The sequence below is a fragment of the Heterodontus francisci genome, unplaced genomic scaffold, assembly GCF_036365525.1.
Source record: "Heterodontus francisci isolate sHetFra1 unplaced genomic scaffold, sHetFra1.hap1 HAP1_SCAFFOLD_410, whole genome shotgun sequence".
NCBI classification, from domain to species: Eukaryota; Metazoa; Chordata; class Chondrichthyes; order Heterodontiformes; family Heterodontidae; genus Heterodontus; species Heterodontus francisci.
In genome coordinates this window covers 550208-576232 of record NW_027140485.1, presented here as the reverse complement: position 1 = coordinate 576232, position 26025 = coordinate 550208, and the positions used below count along the sequence as shown (strand labels likewise).

General features: G+C 53.5%; 1 protein-coding gene across 1 annotated transcript in view; it reads right to left on the bottom strand.

The window, feature by feature from the left end:
• Window positions 1–26025, bottom strand: part of LOC137359980 (adenylate cyclase type 8-like) — a 264866-nt gene that overhangs the window by 227089 nt on the left and 11752 nt on the right. Inside the window, exon 2 of the mRNA XM_068025574.1 lies at window positions 19547–19696. Within this exon, the coding sequence (XP_067881675.1) occupies window positions 19547–19696 (150 nt within the window). The remainder of the gene's footprint in view (window positions 1–19546; window positions 19697–26025) is intronic.

The window sequence follows — 26025 nt, the reverse complement described above, 5'->3', positions numbered from 1 at the left end:
GAAGGTGGGACTGAGGGATTTGGTGAGAAGGTGCGAGTGAGGGATACGGTGAGAAGGTGGGTGGGACTGAGGGATACGGTGATAAGTTGGGTGGGACTGAGGGATATGGTGAGAAGGTGGGACTGAGCGATTTGGTGAGAAGGTGGGACTGTGGGATACGGTGATAAGGTGGGACCGAGCGATACGGTGAGAACGTGGCACTGAGGGATACGGTGAGAAGGTGGGTGGGACTGAGGGATACGGTGAGAAGGTGGGACTGAGGGATTTGGTGAGAAGGTGGGACTAAGGGATTTTGGTGAGAAGGTGGGTGGGACTGAGGGATTTGGTGAGAAGGTGGGACTGAGGGATTTTGGTGACAATGTGGCACTGAGGGATACGTTGAGAAGGAGGGTGGGACTGAGATATACGGTGATAAGGTGGGACTGAGGCCTTTGGTGAGAAGATGGGACTGTGGGATACGGTGATAAGGTAGGACTGAGCGATACGGCGAGAAGGTGGGACTGAGGGATTTTGGTGAGAAGGTGGGACTGTGGGATACGGTGATAAGGTGGGACTGAGGGATACGGCGAGAAGGTGGGACTGAGGGATTTTGGTGAGAAGGTGGGACTGAGAGATTTGGTGAGAAGGTGCGAGTGAGGGATACGGTGAGACGGTGGGACTGAGGGATACGGTGAGAAGGTGGGTGGGACTGAGGGATGCGGTGATAAGTTGGGTGGGTTGAGGGATACAGTGAGAAGGTGAGACTGAGGGATTTTGGTGAGAAGGTGGGACTGAGAGATTTGGTGAGAAGGTGCGAGTGAGGGATACGGTGAGAAGGTGGCACTGAGGGATGCGGTGAGAAGGTGGCACTGAGGGATATGTTGAGGAGGAGGGTGGGACTGAGGGATACGGTGATCAGGTGGGACTGAGGGATTTGGTGAGATGGTGGGACTGTGGGATACGGCGAGAAGGTGGGACTGAGGGATTTTGGTGAGAAGGTGGGACTGAGAGATTTGGTGAGAAGGTGCGAGTGAGGGATACGGTGAGAAGGTGGCACTGAGGGATGCGGTGAGAAGGTGCGAGTGAGGGATACGGTGAGAAGGTGGCACTGAGGGATACGGTGAGAAGGTGGGACTGAGGGATTTTGGTGAGAAGGTGGGACTGAGGGATTTGGTGTGAAGGTGCGAGTGAGGGATACGGTGAGAAAGTGGGACTGAGGGATACGGTGAGAAAGTAGGTGGGATTGAGGGATACGTTGATCAGGTGGGACTGAGGGATATGGTGAGAAGATGGGACTGAGGGATTTGGTGAGAAGGTGGGACTGAGGAATATGGCAAGAATGTGGGACTGAGGGATTTTGGTGAGAAGGTGGGTGGGACTGAGGGATTTGGTGAAAGGTGGCACAGAGGGATATGTTGAGAAGGAGGGTGGGACTGAGGGATACGGTGATAAGGTGGGTCTGAGGGATTTGGTGAGAAGGTGGGACTGTGGGATACGGTGAGAAGGTGGGACTGAGGGATACGGCGAGAAGGTGGGACTGAGGAATACGGTGAGAGGGTGGGTGGGACTGAGGGATATGGTGAGACGGTGGGTGGGACTGAGGGATACGGTGAGAATGTGGGTGGGACGGAGGGATACGGTGAGAAGGTGGGTGGGACTGAGGAATATGACGAGAAGGTGGGACTGAGGGATTTTGGTGAGAAGGTGGGTCGGACTGCGGGATACGGTGAGAAGGTGGGTGGGATTCAGGAATACGGTGAGAAGGTGGGTGGGATTGAGGGATATGGTGACAAGGTGGGTGGGAATGAGGCATTTGGTGAGAAGGTGGGTGGGACTGAGGGATTTGGTGAGAAGGTGGGTGGGACTGAGGGATTTGGTGAGAAGGTGGGACTGAGGGATACGGTGATAAGGTGGGTGGGACTGAGGGATTTGGTGAGAAGGTGGGTGGGACTGAGGGATTTGGTGAGAAGGTGGGACTGAGGGATACGGTGAGAAGGTGGGACTGAGGGATTTGGTGATAAGGTGGGTGGGACTGAGGGATTTGGTGAGAAGGTGGGTGGGACTGAGGGATTTGGTGAGAAGGTGGGACTGAGGGATTTGGTGATAAGGTGCGAGTGAGCGATATGGTGAGAAGGTGGGACTGAGGGATTTGGTGAGAAGGTGGGACTGAGGGATACGGTCAGAAGGTGAGACTGAGGGATTTTGGTGAGAAGGTGGGTGGGACTGAGGGATATGGTGAGAAGGTGTGTGGGACTGAAGGATACGGTGATAAGGTGGGTGGGACTGAGGGATACGGTGATAAGGTGCGAGTGAGGGATATGGTGAGAAGGTGGGACTGAGGGAATTGGTGAGAAGGTGGGACTGAGGGATACGGTGAGAAGGTGAGACTGAGGGATTTTGGTGAGAAGGTGGGTGGGACTGAGGGATATGGTGAGAAGGTGGGTGGGACTGAAGGATACGGTGATAAGGTGGGACTGAGGGATTTGGTGAGAAGGTGGGACTGTGGGATACGGTGATAAGGTGGGACTGAGGTATACGGCGAGAAGGTGGGACTGAGGGATTTTGGTGAGAAGGTGGGTGGGACTGAGGGATATGGTGAGAAGGTGGGACTGAGGGATACGGTGATAAGGTAGGACTGAGGGATACGGCAAGAAGGTGGGACTGAGGGATTTTGGTGAGAAGGTGGGACTGAGGCATTTGGTGAGAAGGTGGGACTGTGGGATACGGTGATAAGGTAGGACTGAGGGATACGGCAAGAAGGTGGGACTGAGGGATTTTGGTGAGAAGGTGGGACTGAGGCATTTGGTGAGAAGGTGGGACTGAGGGATTTGGTGAGAAGGTGCGAGTGAGGGATACGGTGAGAAGGTGGCACTGAGGGATGCGGTGAGAAGGTGGGTGGGACTGAGGGATACGGTGATAAGGTGCGTGTGAGGGATACGGTGAGAAGGTGGGACTGAGGGATTTGGTGAGAAGGTTGGATGAGGGATACGGTGATAAGGTGGGACCGAGCGATTTTGGTGAGAAGGTGGGTGGGACTGAGGGATTTGGTGAGAAGGTGGGACTGAGCGATTTTGGTGAGAAGGTGGGTGGGACTGAGGGATTTGGTGAGAAGGTGGGACTGAGGGATACGGTGAGAAAGTAGGTGGGACTGAGGGATATGGTGAGAAGGTGGATGGGACTGAGGGAAACGGTGAGAAAGTGGGACTGAGGGATTTGGTGAGAAAGTGGGACTGAGGGATACGGTGAGAAGGTGGGACTGAGGAATACGGCGAGAAGGTGGGACTGAGGGATTTGGTGAGAAAGTGGGACTGAGGGATACGGTGAGAAGGTGGGACTGAGGAATACGGCGAGAAGGTGGGACTGAGGAATACGGCGAGAAGGTGGGACTGAGGGATTTTGGTGAGAAGGTGGGTGGATCTGAGGGATTTGGTGAAAGGTGGGTGGGATTGAGGGATTTGGTGAGAAGGTGGGTGGATCTGAGGGATTTGGTGAAAGGTGGGTGGGATTGAGGGATTTGGTGAGAAGGTGGGTGGGACTGAGGGATTTGGTGAGAAGGTGGCACTGAGGGATATGTTGAGAAGGAGGGTGGGACTGAGGGATACGGTAATAAGGTGGGACTGAGGGATTTGGTGAGAAGGTGGGACTGTGGGATACGGTGATAAGGTGGGACTGAGGGATACGGTGAGAAGGTGGGAGTGAGGGATACGGTGAGAAGGTGGGAGTGAGGGATTTGGTGAGAAGGTGGGACTGAGCGATTTTGGTGAGAAGGTGGGTGGGACTGAGGGATTTGGTGAGAAGGTGGGACTGAGGGATACGGTGAGAAAGTAGGTGGGACTGAGGGATATGGTGAGAAGGTGGATGGGACTGAGGGAAACGGTGAGAAAGTGGGACTGAGGGATTTGGTGAGAAAGTGGGACTGAGGGATACGGTGAGAAGGTGGGACTGAGGAATACGGCGAGAAGGTGGGACTGAGGAATATGGCGAGAAGGTGGGACTGAGGGATTTTGGTGAGAAGGTGGGTGGATCTGAGGGATTTGGTGAAAGGTGGGTGGGATTGAGGGATTTGGTGAGAAGGTGGGTGGATCTGAGGGATTTGGTGAAAGGTGGGTGGGATTGAGGGATTTGGTGAGAAGGTGGGTGGGACTGAGGGATTTGGTGAGAAGGTGGCACTGAGGGATATGTTGAGAAGGAGGGTGGGACTGAGGGATACGGTAATAAGGTGGGACTGAGGGATTTGGTGAGAAGGTGGGACTGTGGGATACGGTGATAAGGTGGGACTGAGGGATACGGTGAGAAGGTGGGAGTGAGGGATACGGTGAGAAGGTGGGAGTGAGGGATACGGTGAGAAGGTGGGACTGAGCGATTTTGGTGAGAAGGTGGGTGGGACTGAGGGATTTGGTGAGAAGGTGGGACTGAGGGATTTTGGTGAGAAGGTGGGTGGGACTGAGGGATTTGGTGAGAAGGTGGGACAGAGGGATACGGTGAGAATGTGGAGCTGAGGGATTTTGGTGAGAAGGTGGGACTGAGAGATACGGTGAGATGGTGGGTGGGACTGAGGGATTTGGTGAGAAGGTGGGACTGAGGGAAACGGTGAGAAAGTGGGACTGAGGGATTTGGTGAGAAGGTGGGTGGGACTGAGGGATTTGGTGAGAAGGAGGGACTGAGGGAAACGGTGAGAAAGTGGGACTGAGGGATTTGGTGAGAAGGTGGGTGGGACTGAGGGATTTGGTGAGAAGGTGGGACTGAGGGAAACGGTGAGAAAGTGGGACTGAGGGATTTGGTGAGAAGGTGGGACTGAGGGATTTTGGTGAGAAGGTGGGTGGGACTGAGGGATTTGGTGAGAAGGTGGGACTGAGGGAAACGGTGAGAAAGTGGGACTGAGGGATTTGGTGAGAAGGTGGGACTGAGGGATACGGTGAGAAGGTGGGACTGAGGAATATGGCGAGAAGGTGGGACTGAGGGATTTTGGTGTGAAGGTGGGTCGGACTGAGGAATACGTTGAGAAGGTGGGACTGAGGGATTTTGGTGAGAAGGTGGATGGATCTGAGGGATTTGGTGATTGGTGGGTGGGATTGAGGGATTTGGTGAGAAGGTGGGTGGGACTGAGGGATTTGGTGAGAAGGTGGGACTGAGGGATTCGGTGAGAAGGTGGGACTGAGGGATTTGGTGAGAAGGTGGGACTGAGGGATTTGGTGAGAAGGTGGCACTGAGGGATATGTTGAGAAGGAGGGTGGGACTGAGGGATACGGTGATAAGGTGGGACTGAGGGATTTGGTGAGAAGGTGGGACTGTGGAATACGGTGATAAGGTGGGACTGAGGGATGCGGCGAGAAGGTGGGACTGAGGGATTTGGTGAGAATGTGTGACTGAGGGATTTGGTGAGAAGGCGGGACTGAGGGATTTGGTGAGAATGTGTGACTGAGGGATTTGGTGAGAAGGTGGGACTGAGGGATTTGGTGAGAATGTGGGACTGAGGGATTTGGTGAGAATGTGTGACTGAGGGATTTGGTGAGAAGGTGGGACTGAGGGATTTGGTGAGAAGGTGGGACTGAGGGATTTGGTGAGAAGGTGGGACTGAGGGATTTGGTGAGAAGGTGGGACTGAGGGATTTGGTGAGAAGGTGGGACTGAGGGATTTGGTGAGAATGTGGGACTGAGGGATTTGGTGAGAAGGCGGGACTGAGGGATTTGGTGAGAAGGCGGGACTGAGGGATTTGGTGAGAATGTGTGACTGAGGGATTTGGCGAGAAGGTGGGACTGAGGGATTTGGTGAGAAGGTGGGACTGAGGGATTTGGTGAGAATGTGTGACTGAGGGATATGGTGAGAATGTGTGACTGAGGGATTTGGTGAGAATGTGTGACGGAGGGATTTGGTGAGAATGTGTGACTGAGGGATTTGGTGAGAAGGTGGGTGGGACTGAGGGATACGGTGAGATGGTGGGACTGAGGGATTTCGTGAGAAGGTGGGACTGAGGGATACGGTGAGTAGGTGGGTCTGAGGGATACGGTGAGAAGGTGGGACTGAGGAATATGGCGAGAAGGTGGGACTGAGGGATTTTGGTGTGAAGGTGAGACTGAGGGATGTGAGAAGGTGGGACTGAGGGTTACGGTGAGAAGTTGGGTGCGTCTGAGGGATACGGTGAGAAGGTGGATGGGACTGAGGCATACGGTGAGAAGGTGGGACTGAGGGATATGGTGAGAAGGTGGGACTGAGGGATATTGGTGAGAAGGTGGGTGGGACTGAGGGATTTGGTGAGAAGGTGGGTTGGACTGAGGGATTTGGTGAGAAGGTGGGTGGGACTGAGGGATTTGGTGAGAAGGTGGGACTGAGCGATACGGTGATAAGGTGGGTGGGACTGAGGGATACGGTGATGAGGTGGGAGTGTGGGATTTGGTGAGAAGGTGGGACTGAGGGATTTGGTGAGAAGGTGGGACTGAGGGATCCGGTGATAAGGTGGGTGGGACTGAGGGATACGGTGATAAGGTGCGAGTGAGGGATACGGTGAGAAGGTGGGACTGAGGGATTTGGTGAGAAGGTGGGTGGGACTGAGGGATTTGGTGAGAAGGTGGGTGGGACTGAGGGATTTGGTGAGAAGGTGGGTGGGACTGAGGGATTTGGTGAGAAGGTGGGACTGAGGGATACGGTGAGAATGTGGGACTGAGGGATTTGGTGAGAAGGTGGGACTGAGGGATACGGTGAGTAGGTGGGACTGAGGGATACGGTGAGAAGGTGGGACTGAGGAATATGGCGAGAAGGTGGGACTGAGGGATTCTGGTGTGAAGGTGAGACTGAGGGATAAGGTGAGAAGGTGGGACTGAGGGATACGGTGAGAAGTTGGGTGCGTCTGAGGGATACGGTGAGAAGGTGGATGGGACTGAGGCATACGGTGAGAAGTTGGGTGCGTCTGAGGGATACGGTGAGAAGGTGGGTGGGATTGAGGGAAACGTTGAGAAGGTGGGACTGAGGGATATGGTGAGAAGGTGGGACTGAGGGATATTGGTGAGAAGGTGGGTGGGACTGAGGGATTTGGTGAGAAGGTGGGTGGGACTGAGGGATTTGGTGAGAAGGTGGGACTGAGGGATACGGTGATGAGGTGGGAGTGAGGGATACGGTGAGAAGGTGGGACTGAGGGATTTGGTGAGAAGGTGGGACTGAGGGATCCGGTGATAAGGTGGGTGGGACTGAGGGATACGGTGATAAGGTGCGAGTGAGGGATACGGTGAGAAGGTGGGACTGAGGAATTTGGTGAGAAGGTGGGTGGGACTGAGGGATTTGGTGAGAAGGTGTGTGGGACTGAGGGATTTGGTGAGAAGGTGGGTGGGACTGAGGGATTTGGTGAGAAGGTGGGACTGAGGGATACGGTGATAAGGTGGGTGGGACTGAGGGATACGGTGATGAGGTGGGAGTGAGGGATACGGTGAGAAGGTGGGACTGAGGGATTTGGTGAGAAGGTGGGACTGAGGGATCCGGTGATAAGGTGGGTGGGACTGAGGGATACGGTGATAAGGTGCGAGTGAGGGATACGGTGAGAAGGTGGGACGAGGGATTTGGTGAGAAGGTGGGTGGGACTGAGGGATTTGGTGAGAAGGTGGGTGGGACTGAGGGATTTGGTGAGAAGGTGGGACTGAGGGATACGGTGATAAGGTGGGTGGGACTGAGGGATACGGTGAAAAGGTGGGAGTGAGGGATACGGTGAGAAGGTGGGACTGAACGATTTTGGTGAGAAGGTGGGTGGGACAGAGGGATATGGTGAGAAGGTGGGACTGAGGGATACGGTGAGAAGGTGGGACTGAGGGATACGGTGAGAAAGCAGGTGGGACTGAGGGATATGGTGAGAAGGTGGATGGGACTGAGGAAAACGGTGAGAAAGTGGGACTGAGGGATTTGGTGAGAAGGTGGGACTGAGGGATACGGTGAGAAGGTGGGACTGAGGAATATGGCGAGAAGGTGGGACTGAGGGATTTTGGTGAGAAGGTGGGTGGGACGGAGGGATACGGTGAGAAGGTGGGTGGGACGGAGGGATACGGTGAGAAGGTGGGTGGGACTGAGGAATATGACGAGGTGGGACTGAGGGATTTTGGTGAGAAGGTTGGATGAGGGATACGGTGAGAAGGTGGGTGGGACTGAGGGAAACGTTGAGAAGGTGGGACTGAGGGATTTGGAGAGAAGGTGGGACTGAGGGATACGGTGAGAAGGTGGGACTGAGGAATATGGCGAGAAGGTGGGACTGAGGGATTTTGGTGAGAAGGTGGGTCGGACTAAGGGATACGGTGAGAAGGTGGGTGGGACGGAGGGATACGGTGAGAAGGTGGGTGGGACTGAGGAATATGACGAGAAGGTGGGACTGAGGGATTTTGGTGAGAAGGTTGGATGAGGGATACGGTGAGAAGGTGGGTGGGACTGAGGGAAACGTTGAGAAGGTGGGACTGAGGGATTTGGAGAGAAGGTTGGATGAGGGATACGGTGATAAGGTGTGAGTGAGGGATACGTTGAGAAGGTGGGACTGAGGGATTTGGTGAGAAGGTTGGATGAGGGATACGGTGATAAGGTGGGAGTGAGGGATACGGTGAGAAGGTGGGAGTGAGGGACATGGTGAGAAGGTGGGACTGAGCGATTTTGGTGAGAAGGTGGGTGGGACTGAGGGATTTGGTGAGAAGGTGGGACTGAGGGATTTTGGTGAGAAGGTGGGTGGGACTGAGGGATTTGGTGAGAAGGTGGGACTGAGGGATACGGTGAGAATGTGGGACTGAGGGATTTTGGTGAGAAGGTGGCACTGAGAGATACGGTGAGATGGTGGGTGGGACTGAGGGATACGGTGAGAAGTTGGGACTGAGGGATACGGTGAGAAAGTAGGTGGGACTGAGGGAAAGGGTGAGAAGGTGGATGGGACTGAGGGAAACGGTGAGAAAGTGGGACTGAGGGATTTGGTGAGAAGGTGGGACTGAGGGATACGGTGAGAAGGTGGGACTGAGGAATATGGCGAGAAGGTGGGACAGAGGGATTTTGGTGTGAAGGTGGGTCGGACTGAGGGATACGGTGAGAAGGTGGGTGGGATTGAGGAATACGTTGAGAAGGTGGGACTGAGGGATTTTGGTGAGAAGGTGGGTGGATCTGAGGGATTTGGTGAAAGGTGGGTGGGATTGAGGGATTTGGTGAGAAGGTGGGTGGGACTGAGGGATTTGGTGAGAATGTGGGACTGAGGGATTCGGTGAGAAGGTGGGACTGAGGGATTTGGTGAGAAGGTGGGACTGAGGGATTTGGTGAGAAGGTGGCACTGAGGGATATGTTGAGAAGGAGGGTGGGACTGAGGGATACGGTGATAAGGTGGGACTGAGGGATTTGGTGAGAAGGTGGGACTGAGGGATTTGGTGAGAAGGTGGGTGGGACTGAGGGATTTGGTGAGAAGGTGGGTGGGACTGAGGGATTTGGTGAGAAGGTGGCTGGGACTGAGGGATTTGGTGAGAAGGTGGGACTGAGGGATTTGGTGAGAAGGTGGGTGGGACTGAGGGATTTGATGAGAAGGTGAGACTGAGGGATACGGTGATAAGGTCGGTGGGACTGAGGGATTTGGTGAGAAGGTGAGACTGAGGGATACGGTGAGAAGGTGGGACTGAGGGATACGGTGATAAGGTGGGAGTGAGGGACACGGAGAAGGTGGGACTGAAGGATTTGGTGAGAAGGTGGGACTGAGGGATACGGTGATAAGGTGGGACTGAGGGATTTGGTGAGAAGGTGGGACTGTGGAATACGGTGATAAGGTGGGACTGAGGGATACGGCGAGAAGGTGGGACTGAGGGATTTTGGTGACAATGTGGCACTGAGGGATACGTTGAGAAGGAGGGTGGGACTGAGGGATACGGTGATAAGGTGGGACTGAGGCCTTTGGTGAGAAGATGGGACTGTGGGATACGGTGATAAGGTAGGACTGAGCGATACGGCGAGAAGGTGGGACTGAGGGATTTTGGTGAGAAGGTGGGACTGAGGGATTTGGTGAGAAGGTGGGACTGAGGGATTTGGTGAGAAGGTGGGACTGAGGGATTTGGTGAGAAGGTGCGAGTGAGGGATACGGTGAGAAGGTGCGAGTGAGGGATACGGTGAGAAGGTGGGTGGGACTGAGGGATACGGTGATAAGTTGGGTGGGACTGAGGGATATGGTGAGAAGGTGGGACTGAGCGATTTGGTGAGAAGGTGGGACTGTGGGATACGGTGATAAGGTGGGACCGAGCGATACGGTGAGAACGTGGCACTGAGGGATACGGTGAGAAGGTGGGTGGGACTGAGGGATACGGTGAGAAGGTGGGACTGAGGGATTTGGTGAGAAGGTGGGACTAAGGGATTTTGGTGAGAAGGTGGCTGGGACTGAGGGATTTGGTGAGAAGGTGGGACTGAGGGATTTTGGTGACAATGTGGCACTGAGGGATACGTTGAGAAGGAGGGTGGGACTGAGGGATATGGTGATAAGGTGGGACTGAGGCCTTTGGTGAGAAGATGGGACTGTGGGATACGGTGATAAGGTAGGACTGAGCGATACGGCGAGAAGGTGGGACTGAGGGATTTTGGTGAGAAGGTGGGACTGTGGGATACGGTGATAAGGTGGGACTGAGGGATACGGCGAGAAGGTGGGACTGAGGGATTTTGGTGAGAAGGTGGGACTGAGAGATTTGGTGAGAAGGTGCGAGTGAGGGATACGGTGAGACGGTGGGACTGAGGGATATGGTGAGAAGGTGGCACTGAGGGATATGGTGATAAGGTGGGACTGAGGGATACGGCGAGAAGGTGGGACTGAGGGATTTTGGTGAAAGGTGGGTGGGATTGAGGGATTTGGTGAAGGTGGGTGGGACTGAGGGATTTGGTGAGAAGGTGGGACTGAGGGATTCGGTGAGAAGGTGGGACTGAGGGATTTGGTGAGAAGGTGGGACTGAGGGATTTTGGTGAGAAGGTGGGTGGGACTGAGGGATACGGTGAGAAGGTGGGACTGAGGGATTTGGTGAGAAGGTGGCACTGAGGGATATGTTGAGGAGGAGGGTGGGACTGAGGGATACGGTGATCAGGTGGGACTGAGGGATTTGGTGAGAAGGTGGGACTGTGGGATACGGTGATAAGGTGGGACTGAGGGATTCGGCGAGAAGGTGGGACTGAGGGATTTTGGTGAGAAGGTGGGACTGAGAGATTTGGTGAGAGGGTGCGAGTGAGGGATACGGTGAGAAGGTGGCACTGAGGGATTTGGTGAGAAGGTGGCACTGAGGGATATGTTGAGGAGGAGGGTGGGACTGAGGGATACGGTGATCAGGTGGGACTGAGGGATTTGGTGAGAAGGTGGGACTGTGGGATACGGTGATAAGGTGGGACTGAGGGATACGGCGAGAAGGTGGGAGTGAGGGATTTTGGTGAGAAGGTGGGACTGAGAGATTTGGTGAGAAGGTGCGAGTGAGGGATACGGTGAGAAGGTGGCACTGAGGGACACGGTGAGAAGGTGCGAGTGAGGGATACGGTGAGAAGGTGGCACTGAGGGACACGGTGAGAAGGTGGGACTGAGGGATTTTGGTGAGAAGGTGGGACTGAGGGATTTGGTGAGAAGGTGCGAGTGAGGGATACGGTGAGAAGGTGGGACTGAGGGATACGGTGAGAAGGTGGGACTGAGGGATACGGTGAGAAAGTAGGTGGGACTGAGGGATATGGTGAGAAGGTGGGACTGAGGGATATGGTGAGAAGATGGGACTGAGGGATTTGGTGAGAAGGTGGGACTGAGGAATATGGCGAGAAGGTGGGACTGAGGGATTTTGGTGAGAAGGTGGGTGGGACTGAGGGATTTGGTGAAAGGTGGCACAGAGGGATATGTTGAGAAGGAGGGTGGGACTGAGGGATACGGTGATAAGGTGGGACTGAGGGATTTGGTGAGAAGGTGGGACTGTGGGATACGGTGAGAAGGTGGGACTGAGGAATACGGTGAGAGGGTGGGTGGGACTGAGGGATATGGTGAGAAGGTGGGACTGAGGAATACGGTGAGAGGGTGGGTGGGACTGAGGGATATGGTGAGACGGTGGGTGGGACTGAGGGATACGGTGAGAATGTGGGTGGGACGGAGGGATACGGTGAGAATGTGGGGGGGACTGAGGAATATGACGAGAAGGTGGGACTGAGGGATTTTGGTGAGAAGGTGGGTCGGACTGCGGGATACGGTGAGAAGGTGGGTGGGATTCAGGAATACGGTGAGAAGGTGGGTGGGATTGAGGGATATGGTGACAAGGTGGGTGGGACTGAGGGATTTGGTGAGAAGGTGGGTGGGACTGAGGGATTTGGTGAGAAGGTGGGACCGAGGGATCCGGTGATAAGGTGGGTGGGACTGAGGGATTTGGTGAGAAGGTGGGTGGGACTGAGGGATTTGGTGAGAAGGTGGGACTGAGGGATACGGTGAGAAGGTGGGACTGAGGGATTTGGTGATAAGGTGGGTGGGACTGAGGGATTTGGTGAGAAGGTGGGTGGGACTGAGGGATTTGGTGAGAAGGTGGGACTGAGGGATACGGTGATAAGGTGGGTGGGACTGAGGGATACGGTGATCAGGTGCGAGTGAGGGATACGGTGAGAAGGTGGGACTGAGGGATTTGGTGAGAAGGTGGGACTGAGGGATACGGTGAGAAGGTGAGACTGAGGGATTTTGGTGAGAAGGTGGGTGGGACTGAGGGATATGGTGAGAAGGTGGGTGGGACTGAAGGATACGGTGATAAGGTGGAACTGAGGGATTTGGTGAGAAGGTGGGACTGTGGGATACGGTGATAAGGTGGGACTGAGGTATACGGCGAGAAGGTGGGACTGAGGGATTTTGGTGAGAAGGTGGGTGGGACTGAGGGATATGGTGAGAAGGTGGGTGGGACTGAAGGATACGGTGATAAGGTGGGACTGAGGGATTTGGTGAGAAGGTGGAACTGTGGGATACGGTGATAAGGTAGGACTGAGGGATACGGCAAGAAGGTGGGACTGAGGGATTTTGGTGAGAAGGTGGGACTGAGGGATTTTGGTGAGAAGGTGGGACTGGGATTTGGTGAGAAGGTGCGAGTGAGGGATACGGTGAGAAGGTGGCACTGAGGGATGCGGTGATAAGGTAGGACTGAGGGATACGGCAAGAAGGTGGGACTGAGGGATTTTGGTGAGAAGGTGGGACTGAGGCACTTGGTGAGAAGGTGGGACTGAGGGATTTGGTGAGAAGGTGCGAGTGAGGGATACGGTGAGAAGGTGGCACTGAGGGATGCGGTGAGAATGTGGGTGGGACTGAGGGATACGGTGATAAGGTGCGTGTGAGGGATACGGTGAAAAGGTGGGACTGAGGGATTTGGTGAGAAGGTTGGATGAGGGATACGGTGATAAGGTGGGAGTGAGGGATACGGTGAGAAGGTGGGAGTGAGGGATACGGTAAGAAGGTGGGAGTGAGGGATACGGTGAGAAGGTGGGACTGAGCGATTTTGGTGAGAAGGTGGGTGGGACTGAGGGATTTGGTGAAAAGGTGGGACTGAGGGATTTTGGTGAGAAGGTGGGTGGGACTGAGGGATTTGGTGAGAAGGTGGGACTGAGGGATACGGTGAGATGGTGGGTGGGACTGAGGGATACGGTGAGAAGGTGGGACTGAGGGATACGGAGAAAGTAGTTGGGACTGAGGGATATGGTGAGAAGGTGGGACTGAGGGATACGGTGAGAAGGTGGGACTGAGGAATATGGCGAGAAGGTGGGACTGAGGGATTTTGGTGAGAAGGTGGGTGGATCTGAGGGATTTGGTGAAAGGTGGGTGGGATTGAGGGATTTGGTGAGAAGGTGGGTGGATCTGAGGGATTTGGTGAAAGGTGGGTGGGATTGAGGGATTTGGTGAGAAGGTGGGTGGGACTGAGGGATTTGGTGAGAAGCTGGCACTGAGGGATATGTTGATAAGGAGGGTGGGACTGAGGGATACGGTGATAAGGTGGGACTGAGGGATTTGGTGAGAAGGTGGGACTGTGGGATACGGTGATAAGGTGGGACTGAGGGATACGGTGAGAAGGTGGGAGTGAGGGATACGGTGAGAAGGTGGGACTGAGCGATTTTGGTGAGAAGGTGGGTGGGACTGAGGGATTTGGTGAGAAGGTGGGACTGAGGGATTTTGGTGAGAAGGTGGGTGGGACTGAGGGATTTGGTGAGAAGGTGGGACTGAGGGATACGGTGAGAATGTGGGACTGAGGGATTTTGGTGAGAAGGTGGCACTGAGAGATACGGTGAGATGGTGGGTGGGACTGAGGGATACGGTGAGAAGGTGGGACTGAGGGATACGGTGAGAAAGTAGGTGGGACTGAGGGATATGGTGAGAAGGTGGATGGGACTGAGGGAAACGGTGAGAAAGTGGGACTGTGGGATTTGGTGAGAAGGTGGGACTGAGGGATACGGTGAGAAGGTGGGACTGAGGAATATGGCGAGAAGGTGGGACTGAGGGATTTTGGTGAGAAGGTGGGTGGATCTGAGGGATTTGGTGAAAGGTGGGTGGGATTGAGGGATTTGGTGAGAAGGTGGGTGGGACTGAGGGATTTGGTGAGAAGGTGGGTGGGACTGAGGGATTTGGTGAGAAGGTGGGACTGAGGGATACGGTGAGATGGTGGGTGGGACTGAGGGATACGGTGAGAAGGTGGGACTGAGGGATACGGAGAAAGTAGTTGGGACTGAGGGATATGGTGAGAAGGTGGGACTGAGGGATACGGTGAGAAGGTGGGACTGAGGAATATGGCGAGAAGGTGGGACTGAGGGATTTTGGTGAGAAGGTGGGTGGATCTGAGGGATTTGGTGAAAGGTGGGTGGGATTGAGGGATTTGGTGAGAAGGTGGGTGGATCTGAGGGATTTGGTGAAAGGTGGGTGGGATTGAGGGATTTGGTGAGAAGGTGGGTGGGACTGAGGGATTTGGTGAGAAGCTGGCACTGAGGGATATGTTGATAAGGAGGGTGGGACTGAGGGATACGGTGATAAGGTGGGACTGAGGGATTTGGTGAGAAGGTGGGACTGTGGGATACGGTGATAAGGTGGGACTGAGGGATACGGTGAGAAGGTGGGAGTGAGGGATACGGTGAGAAGGTGGGACTGAGCGATTTTGGTGAGAAGGTGGGTGGGACTGAGGGATTTGGTGAGAAGGTGGGACTGAGGGATTTTGGTGAGAAGGTGGGTGGGACTGAGGGATTTGGTGAGAAGGTGGGACTGAGGGATACGGTGAGAATGTGGGACTGAGGGATTTTGGTGAGAAGGTGGCACTGAGAGATACGGTGAGATGGTGGGTGGGACTGAGGGATACGGTGAGAAGGTGGGACTGAGGGATACGGTGAGAAAGTAGGTGGGACTGAGGGATATGGTGAGAAGGTGGATGGGACTGAGGGAAACGGTGAGAAAGTGGGACTGTGGGATTTGGTGAGAAGGTGGGACTGAGGGATACGGTGAGAAGGTGGGACTGAGGAATATGGCGAGAAGGTGGGACTGAGGGATTTTGGTGAGAAGGTGGGTGGATCTGAGGGATTTGGTGAAAGGTGGGTGGGATTGAGGGATTTGGTGAGAAGGTGGGTGGGACTGAGGGATTTGGTGAGAAGGTGGGACTGAGGGATTCGGTGAGAAGGTGGGACTGAGGGATTTGGTGAGAAGGTGGGACTGAGGGATTTAGTGAGAAGGTGGCACTGAGGGATATGTTGAGAAGGAGGGTGGGACTGAGGGATACGGTGATAAGGTGGGACTGAGGGATTTGGTGAGAAGGTGGGACTGTGGAATACGGTGATAAGGTGGGACTAAGGGATACGGCGAGAAGGTGGGACTGAGGGATTTGGTGAGAAGGTGGGACTGAGGCCTTTGGTGAGAAGATGGGACTGTGGGATACGGTGATAAGGTAGGACTGAGGGATACGGCAAGAAGGTGGGACTGAGGGATTTTGGTGAGAAGGTGGGACTGAGGCATTTGGTGAGAAGGTGGGACTGAGGGATTTGGTGAGACGGTGCGAGTGAGGGACACGGTGAGAAGGTGGCACTGAGGGATGCGGTGAGAAGGTGGGTGGGACTGAGGGATACGGTGATAAGGTGCGTGTGAGGGATACGGTGAGAAGCTGGGACTGAGGGATTTGGTGAGAAGGTTGGATGAGGGATACGGTGATAAGGTGGGAGTGAGGGATGCGGTGAGAAGGTGGGAGTGAGGGATACGGTGAGAAGGTGGGAGTGAGGGATACGGTGAGAAGGTGGGACTGAGCGATTTTGGTGAGAAGGTGGGTGGGACTGAGGGATTTGGTGAGAAGGTGGGACTGAGGGATTTTGGTGAGAAGGTGGGTGGGACTGAGGGATTTGGTGAGAAGGTGGGACTGAGGGATACGGTGAGATGGTGGGTGGGACTGAGGGATACGGTGAGAAGGTGGGACTGAGGGATACGGTGAGAAAGTAGGTGGGACTGAGGGAAACGGTGAGAAAGTGGGACTGAGGGATTTGGTGAGAAGGTGGGACTGAGGGATACGGTGAGAAGGTGGGACTGAGGAATATGGCGAGAAGGTGGGACTGAGGGATTTTGGTGAGAAGGTGGGTGGATCTGAGGGATTTGGTGAAAGGTGGGTGGGATTGAGGGATTTGGTGAGAAGGTGTGTGGATCTGAGGGATTTGGTGAAAGGTGGGTGGGACTGAGGGATTTGGTGAGAAGGTGGCACTGAGGGATATGTTGAGAAGGAGGGTGGGACTGAGGGATACGGTGATAAGGTGGGACTGAGGGATTTGGTGAGAAGGTGGGACTGTGGGATACGGTGATAAGGTGGGACTGAGGGATACGGTGAGAAGGTGGGAGTGAGGGATACGGTGAGAAGGTGGGAGTGAGGGATACGGTGAGAAGGTGGGACTGAGCGATTTTGGTGAGAAGGTGGGTGGGACTGAGGGATTTGGTGAAAAGGTGGGACTGAGGGATTTTGGTGAGAAGGTGGGTGGGACTGAGGGATTTGGTGAGAAGGTGGGACTGAGGGATACGGTGAGAATGTGGGACTGAGGGATTTTGGTGAAAAGGTGGCACTGAGAGATACGGTGAGATGGTGGGTGGGACTGAGGGATACGGTGAGAAGGTGGGACTGAGGGATACGGTGAGAAAGTAGGTGGGACTGAGGGATATGGTGAGAAGGTGGATGGGACTGAGGGAAACGGTGAGAAAGTGGGACTGAGGGATTTGGTGAGAAGGTGGGACTGAGGGATACGGTGAGAAGGTGGGACTGAGGAATATGGCGAGAAGGTGGGACTGAGGGATTTTGGTGTGAAGGTGGGTCGGACTGAGGGATACGGTGAGAAGGTGGGTGGGATTGAGGAATACGTTGAGAAGGTGGGACTGAGGGATTTTGGTGAGAAGGTGGGTGGATCTGAGGGATTTGGTGAAAGGTGGGTGGGATTGAGGGATTTGGTGAGAAGGTGGGTGGGACTGAGGGATTTGGTGAGAAGGTGGGACTGAGGGATTCGGTGAGAAGGTGGGACTGAGGGAATTGGTGAGAAGGTGGGACTGAGGGATTTGGTGAGAAGGTGGGACTGAGGGATTTGGTGAGGTGGGACTGAGGGATACGGTGAGAAGGTGGGACTGAGGGATACGGTGATAAGGTGGGACTGAGGGATTTGGTAAGAAGGTGGGACTGTGGAATACGGTGATAAGGTGGGACTGAGGGATACGGCGAGAAGGTGGGACTGAGGGATTTGGTGAGAAGGTGGCACTGAGGGATACGTTGAGAAGGAGGGTGGGACTGAGGGATACGGTGATAAGGTGGGACTGAGGCCTTTGGTGAGAAGATGGGACTGTGGGATACGGTGATAAGGTAGGACTGAGCGATACGGCGAGAAGGTGGGACTGAGGGATTTTGGTGAGAAGGTGGGACTGAGGGATTTGGTGAGAAGGTGGGACTGATACGGCGAGAAGGTGGGACTGAGGGATTTGGTGAGAAGGTGGGACTGAGGGATTTGGTGAGAAGGTGGGACTGAGGGATTTGGTGAGAAGGTGGGACTGAGGGATACGGCGAGAAGGTGGGACTGAGGGATTTGGTGAGAAGGTGCGAGTGAGGGATACGGTGAGAAGGTGCGAGTGAGGGATACGGTGAGAAGGTGGGTGGGACTGAGGGATACGGTGATAAGTTGGGTGGGACTGAGGGATATGGTGAGAAGGTGGGACTGAGCGATTTGGTGAGAAGGTGGGACTGTGGGATACGGTGATAAGGTGGGACCGAGCGATACGGTGAGAACGTGGCACTGAGGGATACGGTGAGAAGGTGGGTGGGACTGAGGGATACGGTGAGAAGGTGGGACTGAGGGATTTGGTGAGAAGGTGGGACTAAGGGATTTTGGTGAGAAGGTGGGTGGGACTGAGGGATTTGGTGAGAAGGTGGGACTGAGGGATTTGGCGAGAAGATGGGACTGAGGGATTTTGGTGAGAAGTTGGGTGGGACTGAGGGATTTGGTGAGAAGGTGGGTCTGTGGGATACGGTGATAAGGTGGGACTGAGGGATACGGTGCGAAGGTGGGTCTGAGGGATTTGGTGAGAAGGTGGGACTGAGGGATTTGGTGAGAAGGTGGGACTGAGGGATACGGTGAGAAGGTGGGACTGAGGGATTTTGGTGAGAAGGTGGGTGGGACTGAGGGATTTGGTGAGAAGGTAGGACTGAGGGATTTTGGTGAGAAGGTGGGTGGGACTGAGGGATTTTGATGAGAAGGTGGGACTGAGGGATTTGGTGAGAAGGTGGGACTGAGGGATTTTGGTGAGAAGGTGGGACTGAGGGATACGGTGAGAAGGTGGGACTGAGGGATATGGTGAGAAGGTGGGACTGAGGGATTTGGTGAGAAGGTGGGACTGAGGGATACGGTGAGAAGGTGGGACTGAGGGATACGGTGAGAAGGTGGGACTGAGGGATATGGTGAGAAGGTGGGACTGAGGGATTTTGGTGAGAAGGTGGGACTGAGGGATACGGTGAGAAGGTGGGACTGAGGGATTTGGTGAGAAGGTGGGACTGAGGGATACGGTGAGAAGGTGGGACTGAGGGATTCGGTGAGAAGGCGGGACTGAGGGATTTGGTGAGAAGGCGGGACTGAGGGATTTGGTGAGAAGGTGGGACTGAGGGATTCGGTGAGAAGGTGGGACTGAGGGATTCGGTGAGAAGGTGGGACTGAGGGATTTGGTGAGAAGGTGCGACTGAGGGATACGGTGAGAAGGTGGGACTGAGGGATTCGGTGAGAAGGTGGGACTGAGGGATTTGGTGAGAAGGTGGGACTGAGGGATTTGGTGAGAAGGTGAGACTGAGGGATGCGGTGAGAAGGTGGGACTGAGGGATTCGGTGAGAAGGTGGGACTGAGGGATTTGGTGAGAAGGTGGGACTGAGGGATACGGTGAGAAGGTGGGACTGAGGGATTCGGTGAGAAGGTGGGACTGAGGGATTTGGTGAGAAGGTGGGACTGAGGGATTTGGTGAGAAGGTGAGACTGAGGGATACGGTGAGAAGGAGGGTGGGATTGAGGGAGATGCTCAGAAGCAGGTGCACTCTATGAAACAGTGTCATGTGGAAATCTCTCTTCTTCCCCTCTTGTGTTACCTGTCTTTCATTTTCATCTTCCAATAGCAGTCGGCCCTCAATATTTTTCCTCGTCTCCAGGAATGCTATTCGTTGTGCCCGGACAGAGAGGTAGCCTATCCAAAGACTGGCTATATTCAAACAAACCAGCAACAGCATTTTGACAAAAACCTGCCACAGCAACAAAGAGCATTCTGATTAGAAAATGTGAAGACAATGGCAAGGCATCTCACCCTTGCTGCATATATCTAACACTAGTTGGCTGTACTGCTAGTCCAGATCAGCTGCATTACATAGAGAATGGTAATAACAAAGACGTGCATTTCTATCCAGGCTATCACGTTCCAAAGCTCTTTACAGCCAATTCAATACTTTGGCACTTAAGCATAGTCACTGCTGCAATATAGGAAACGTGGCAGCCAATTTTCACACAGCAAGATCCCACAAATAGCAATGTGATAATGCACTAATAATTTGTTTTAGTGATGATAAATATCCCCCAGTGCACTGGGAAGAACTCCACCTGCTGTTCTTCCAAAACCCTGTGAGATATTTCACATTCACCTGAGGGAGCACACTGGGCCGAGCACAGGCGGAACAGGAGACCGTCAGGCCGAGCACAGGCGTAGCAGGAGACCGTCGGGCCGAGCACAGGCGGAGCAGGAGACCGTCAGGCGGAGCACAGGCGGAGCAGGGGACTGTCGGGCCGAGCACAGGCGGAGCAGGGGACTGTCGGGCCGAGCACAGGCGGAGCAGGGGACTGTCGGGCCGAGCACAGGTGCAGCAGGGGACTGTTGGGCCGAGCACAGGCGGAGCAGGAGACTGTCGGGTTGAGCACAGATGGAGCAGGGGACTATCGGGCCGAGCACAGGCGGAGCAGGGGACTGTTGGGCCGAGCACAGGCGGAGCAGGGGACAGTCGGGCCGAGCACAGGTGGAGCAGGGGACCGTCGGGCCGAGCACAGGCGGAGCAGGGGACTGTTGGGCCGAGCACAGGCGGAGCAGGGGACTGTCGGGCTGAGCACAAATGGAGCAGGAGACCATCAGGCCGAGCACAGGCAGAGCAGGAGACCGTCAGGCCGAGCACAGGCGGAGCAGGAGACCGTCAGGCCGAGCACAGGCGGAGCAGGGACCGTCGGGTTGAGCACAGGCGGAGCAGGGGACCATCGGGCCGAGCACAAGCGGAGCAGGGGACCGTTGGGCCGAGCACAGGCGGAGCAGGGGACCATCGGGCCGAGCACAAGCGGAGCAGGGGACTGTTGGGCCGAGCACAAGCGGAGCAGGGGACTGTTGGGCCGAGCACAGGCGGAGTAGGGGACTGTCGGGCTGAGCACAGGCGGAGCAGGGGACTGTCGGGCCGAGCACAGGCGGAGCAGGGGACTGTTGGGCCGAGCACAGGCGGAGCAGGGGACTGTCGGGCCGAGCACAGGCGGAGAAGGGGACCGTCGGGCCGAGCACAGGCAGAACAGGGGACCGTCGGGCCGAGCACTGGTGGAGCAGGGGACTGTCGGGCTGAGCACAGGCGGAGCAGGGGACCGTCGGGCCGAGCACAGGCGGAGCAGGGGACTGTCGGGCCGAGCACAGGCGGAGCAGGGGACCGTCGGGCCGAGCACAGGCGGAGCAGGGGACTGTTGGGCTGAGCACAGGCGGAGCAGGGGACTGTCGGGCTGAGCACAGGTGGAGCAGGGGACTGTTGGGCCGAGCACAGGCGGAGCAGGGGACTGTTGGGCCGAGCACAGGCGGAGCAGGGGACTGTCGGGCCGAGCACAGGCGGAGCAGGGGACTGTCGGGCCGAGCACAGGCGGAGCAGGGGACCGTTGGGCCGAGTACAGGCGGAGCAGGGGACTGTCAGGCCGAGCACAGGCGGAGCAGGGGACCGTTGGGCCGAGTACAGGCGGAGCAGGAATCGGTTAGACACAGCAGACCCAAGGGGCTGCTGAATGGCTTATTCCGGTTTCTACATTCCCTTTGATTCACTAAAACATTTCTCTCCACTTCCCAACCCACCACCACCCCCCCTCACCCCCAGGAACCCACTTAATGTGTGTATATAGACTGGTAGTTGAGTGAATAAGGTGCCACCATGGTGTGGGCAAAGCAGTGACCCTGTGCAGCTCAGACTGACCCTGACAGTATCAAAGGAAACAGTTCATTGCTTAAGTAGACAATGGTTCTATGCTCTGACATAAGACCAGGTATTTTCCTTACTGAACTGCAGATTTTCAGCATCATTTCCCAATCCAATCCAAGCAACTCAACTCCCACTTCCTCATCTCCCACTTCCTCTCCCACAGTCAGTTAACTGCACAGCCTATTCCTCCTGAGCAGCCAGGGCTCTCAGGACAGATATTGCTCACCTCATGGCCTATCATAGGCCATTTTCTCCTTTACAAAGAGAACACAGAGCGAGAATGGCACTTTCTTAGCATGACATTAACCTTTTATCAGGAATCTGACTCCATTCTCTGGGAATAAAGCTTCCAGGTTCAGTGTAGCATCAATCATCCCTCATGGGAGCATTACACTGCCACCTTTGCTCTCAGGCAGAAGTCACTGGCTCACCATGACGGTGAGGACGTTGATATTTTCCTGTAATATCCATTCTGTTATTTACAAATTAACAAGCTGGTAAGTCATGCTTCTAACAACATTCCAAAAATCTGCAAGGTGCTGGTGCCTTCACAGTCCCGTAAGGCAACTAAGCCTTTTCCTGCACTATGGGCGGCACAGTGGCGCAGTGGTTAGCACCGCAGCCTCACAGCTCCAGCGACCCGGGTTCGATTCTGGGTACTGCCTGTGTGGAGTTTGCAAGTTCTCCCTGTGTCTGCGTGGGTTTCCTCCGGGTGCTCAGGTTTCCTCCCACATGCCAAAGACTTGCAGGTTGATAGGTAAATTGGCCATTGTAAATTGCCCCTAGTATAGGTAGGTGGTAGGGAAATATAGGGACAGGTGAGGATGTGGTTGGAATATGGGATCAGTGTAGGATTAGTATAAATGGGAGGTTGATGGTCGGCACAGACTCGGTGGGCCGAAGGGCCTGTTTCAGTGCTGTATCTCTAAAACTAAAAAACTAAAAACTATGTGGTAATCTGATGGGTGATGGAGGTGGCACCCACTGCCTCAGACACCTCCCTCCAGAAAGTCCCCAAGACCTTTTTCTGTAGCTGCCTTTCTTAAATGCTGAGGAGATTATCTCTCCTCACCTTTATCCTATCAATTAACACATCAGCTAAAGAGTCTTAGCCCCAGGTCCAGCTCCTCCTTCTGTCATTTTTTCCCGTTTCCTGTGCTTCTGGTTCTCCAAGAAATTGCAGCATTTTAAATGCTGCAGCTGCACTGCATTTCCTTCTCTCCCACAACCAGTAAATCAAAAGAAACAATGCATAAAATGAGCCCCTTCACCCCCACAGTAAAGTTGGCTGTGGTTCACATGGGCGGATGGAAGTCCTACCCTCCTTCTGTTCAAGGGTGGAGGAGATTCTGGTCCATACTATATTTTGATTTTCTGAAGGTACTCAGTCAGTTATGTCACAGAAGAGGAGATAGACAGGCTGGTGAAATGGGCAGACATGTGGCAGATGAAATTTATTGCAGAAAAGTGTGAAGTGATTCACTTGGTAGGGAGAACAAGGAGAGGCAATATAAAATAAAGGGTACAATTCAAATGGGGTGCAGGAGCAGAGGGACCTGGGGGGGTATATGTGCACAAATCATTGAAGGTGGCAGAGCAGGCTGAGAAAGCTGTTAATAAAGCTTACGGGATCCTGGGCTTTATAAATAGGGGCATAGAGTATAAAAACAAGGAAGTTATGATAAACCTGTATAAAACACTAGTTTGGCCTCAACTGGAGGATTGTCCAGTTCTGGGCACCACACTTTAAGAAGAATGTGAAGGCATTAGAGAGGATGCAGAAAAGATTCATGAGAATGGTTCTAGAGTTATTTGAATAGTTTGGAGAAGCTGAGGCTGTTCTCCTTGTAGAAGAGAAGATTAAAAGGAGATTTGATAGGTGTGTTCAAAATCGTGAGGGGACTGGACAGAGTAGATACGGAGAAACTGTTCCCACTTGTGAAAGGATCAAGAACCAGAAGGCACCAATTTAAGGTAATTGGCAAAAGAAGCAATGGCGACATGAGGAAAAACCTTTCTTACGCAGCAAGTGGTTAGAATCTGGAATCTCCTGCCCGAGAGCATGGTAGAGGTAGATTCAATCATGGTTTTCAAAAGAGAATTGGATATTTAACTGAAGAGAAAAAATTTGCAGGGCTACAGGGAAAAGCCAGTGAATTGGGACCAGGCAAGTTGCTCTTTCAGAGAGTCAGCACAGACATGATGGGTTGAATAGCCTCCTTCTGTGCAGTAACCATTCTATGAGTCTATATTTATATAGCGCCTTTAACGTAATAAAGTGTCCCAAGGTGCTTCACAGGAGCACTTATATTTTTATTTATTCTATATTTTATATTTAGAGATACAGCACTGAAACAGGCCCTTCGGCCCACCGAGTCTGTGCTGACCATCAACCACCCATTTATACTAATCTTACATTAACCCCATATTCCTATCACATCCCCACAATTCCCCTACCACCTACCTACACTAGGGGCAATTTATATTGGCCAATTTACCTATCAACCTGCAAGTCTTTGGCTGTGGGAGGAAACCAGAGCACCCAGAGAAAACCCACGCAGACACAGGAAGAACTTGCAAACTCCGCACAGGCAGTACCCAGAATTGAACCCGGGTCGCTGGAGCTGTGAGGCTGCGGTGCTAACCACTGCGCCACTGTGCCACCTATTTATAAAACAAAGCATGACACTGAGCCACAAAAGGAGATATTAGGTCAGATAACCAAAAGCTTGGTCAAAGAGGTAGGTTTTAAGGAGTGTCTTAAAGGAGGAAAGCGAGGTGAAGAGGTGGAGAATGTTAAAGCAAACCTGATTAAGTTCTTTTATGAAGTAATGGAGAGGGTTGATAAAGGTAATGCAGTTGACATTGTGTATCTGGACTTTCAACAGACGAGTGATAAAGAACAAAGAACAAAGAACAGTACAGCACAGGAACAGGCCATTCGGCCCTCCAAGCCTGCGCCGATCTTGATGCCTGCCTAAACTAACACCTTCCGCACTTCCGGGGACCGTATCCCTCTATTCCCATCCTATTCATGTATTTGTCAAGATGCCTCTTAAACGTCATTATCGTACCTGCTTCCACCACCTCCCCCGGCAACAAGTTCCAGGCACTCACCACCCTCTGTGTAAAGAACTTGCCTCGCACATCCCCTCTAAAGTTTTCCCCTCTCACCTTAAACCTATGTCCCCTAGTAACTGACTCTTCCACCCTGGGAAAAAGCTTCTGACTATCCACTCTGTCCATTCCACTCATAACTTTGTAAACCTCTATCATGTCGCCCCTCCACCTCCGTCGTTCCAGTGAAAACAATCCGAGTTTATCCAACCTCTCCTCATAGCTAATGCCCTCCAGACCAGGCAACATCCTGGTAAACCTCTTCTGTACCCTCTCCAAAGCCTCCACGTCCTTCTGGTAGTGTGGCGACCAGAATTGCGCGCAATATTCTAAGTGTGGCCTGACTAAAGTACCACATATTGATAAAATATCAAAATTAAAGCCCCTGGAATTAAAGGTCAGTGACAACATGGATATAAAAATGGCTAATGGACAGGAGCAGAGAGTAGTGATGAATGTTTTTTTGTAGGCTGAACGGATGTATACAGTGGTGCTCCCCAGGGGTCAGTGTTATGACCACAACTCTTCTTGATATGTATTAATGGCCTGGACTTGGGTATACAGGGCATAATTTCAAAGTTTACAGATGATACAGAAGTCAGAAATATAGTAAACAATGAGGTGGATGGTACAAACATCAGGAGGATATGGATACATAGGTGAAATGCCAGACACATGGCAGGTGGCAGCTACATGTGGCTACAAGAGAAGGTCAGAGGCTGGGTATTCTGTGGCAAGTGACTCACCTCCTGGGTCCCCAAATCCTTCCCACCATCTACAAGGCACAAGTCAGGAGTGTGAAGATACAGAATATTTGTTCAGCATCTCTGGAATTTCTTCATTTCCCATGATACTTTCTCCTGTCCGTGCCTCTGAGGGACCAATATTTACTTTAGCTACTCTTCTTTTTCTCTATTTGTAAAAGCTCTTACAATCTGATTTTACATTACTGGCTAGTTTACTCTCATTCTGTTTTTACTTTTTATAATAACTTCTTGGTCACCCTTCGCTGGTTTCTAAAACCCTCCAAATCCTTAGGATAACTACAATTCTTCACGATATTATAAGCCTCTTTTTTTAATCTAATACTATCCTTATCTTGCCTCCTAAGCCATGGATGGATCTTTCTCACTGAGATTTTGTTTCTTTTTTAATGAAACATGTTTTCGTTGAACATTTTGAACCTTTTTAAAAAAATGTTTCCCACTGTTTATTTACTGCCAAACCTTTGAGTCTATTTACTCAAATCAATC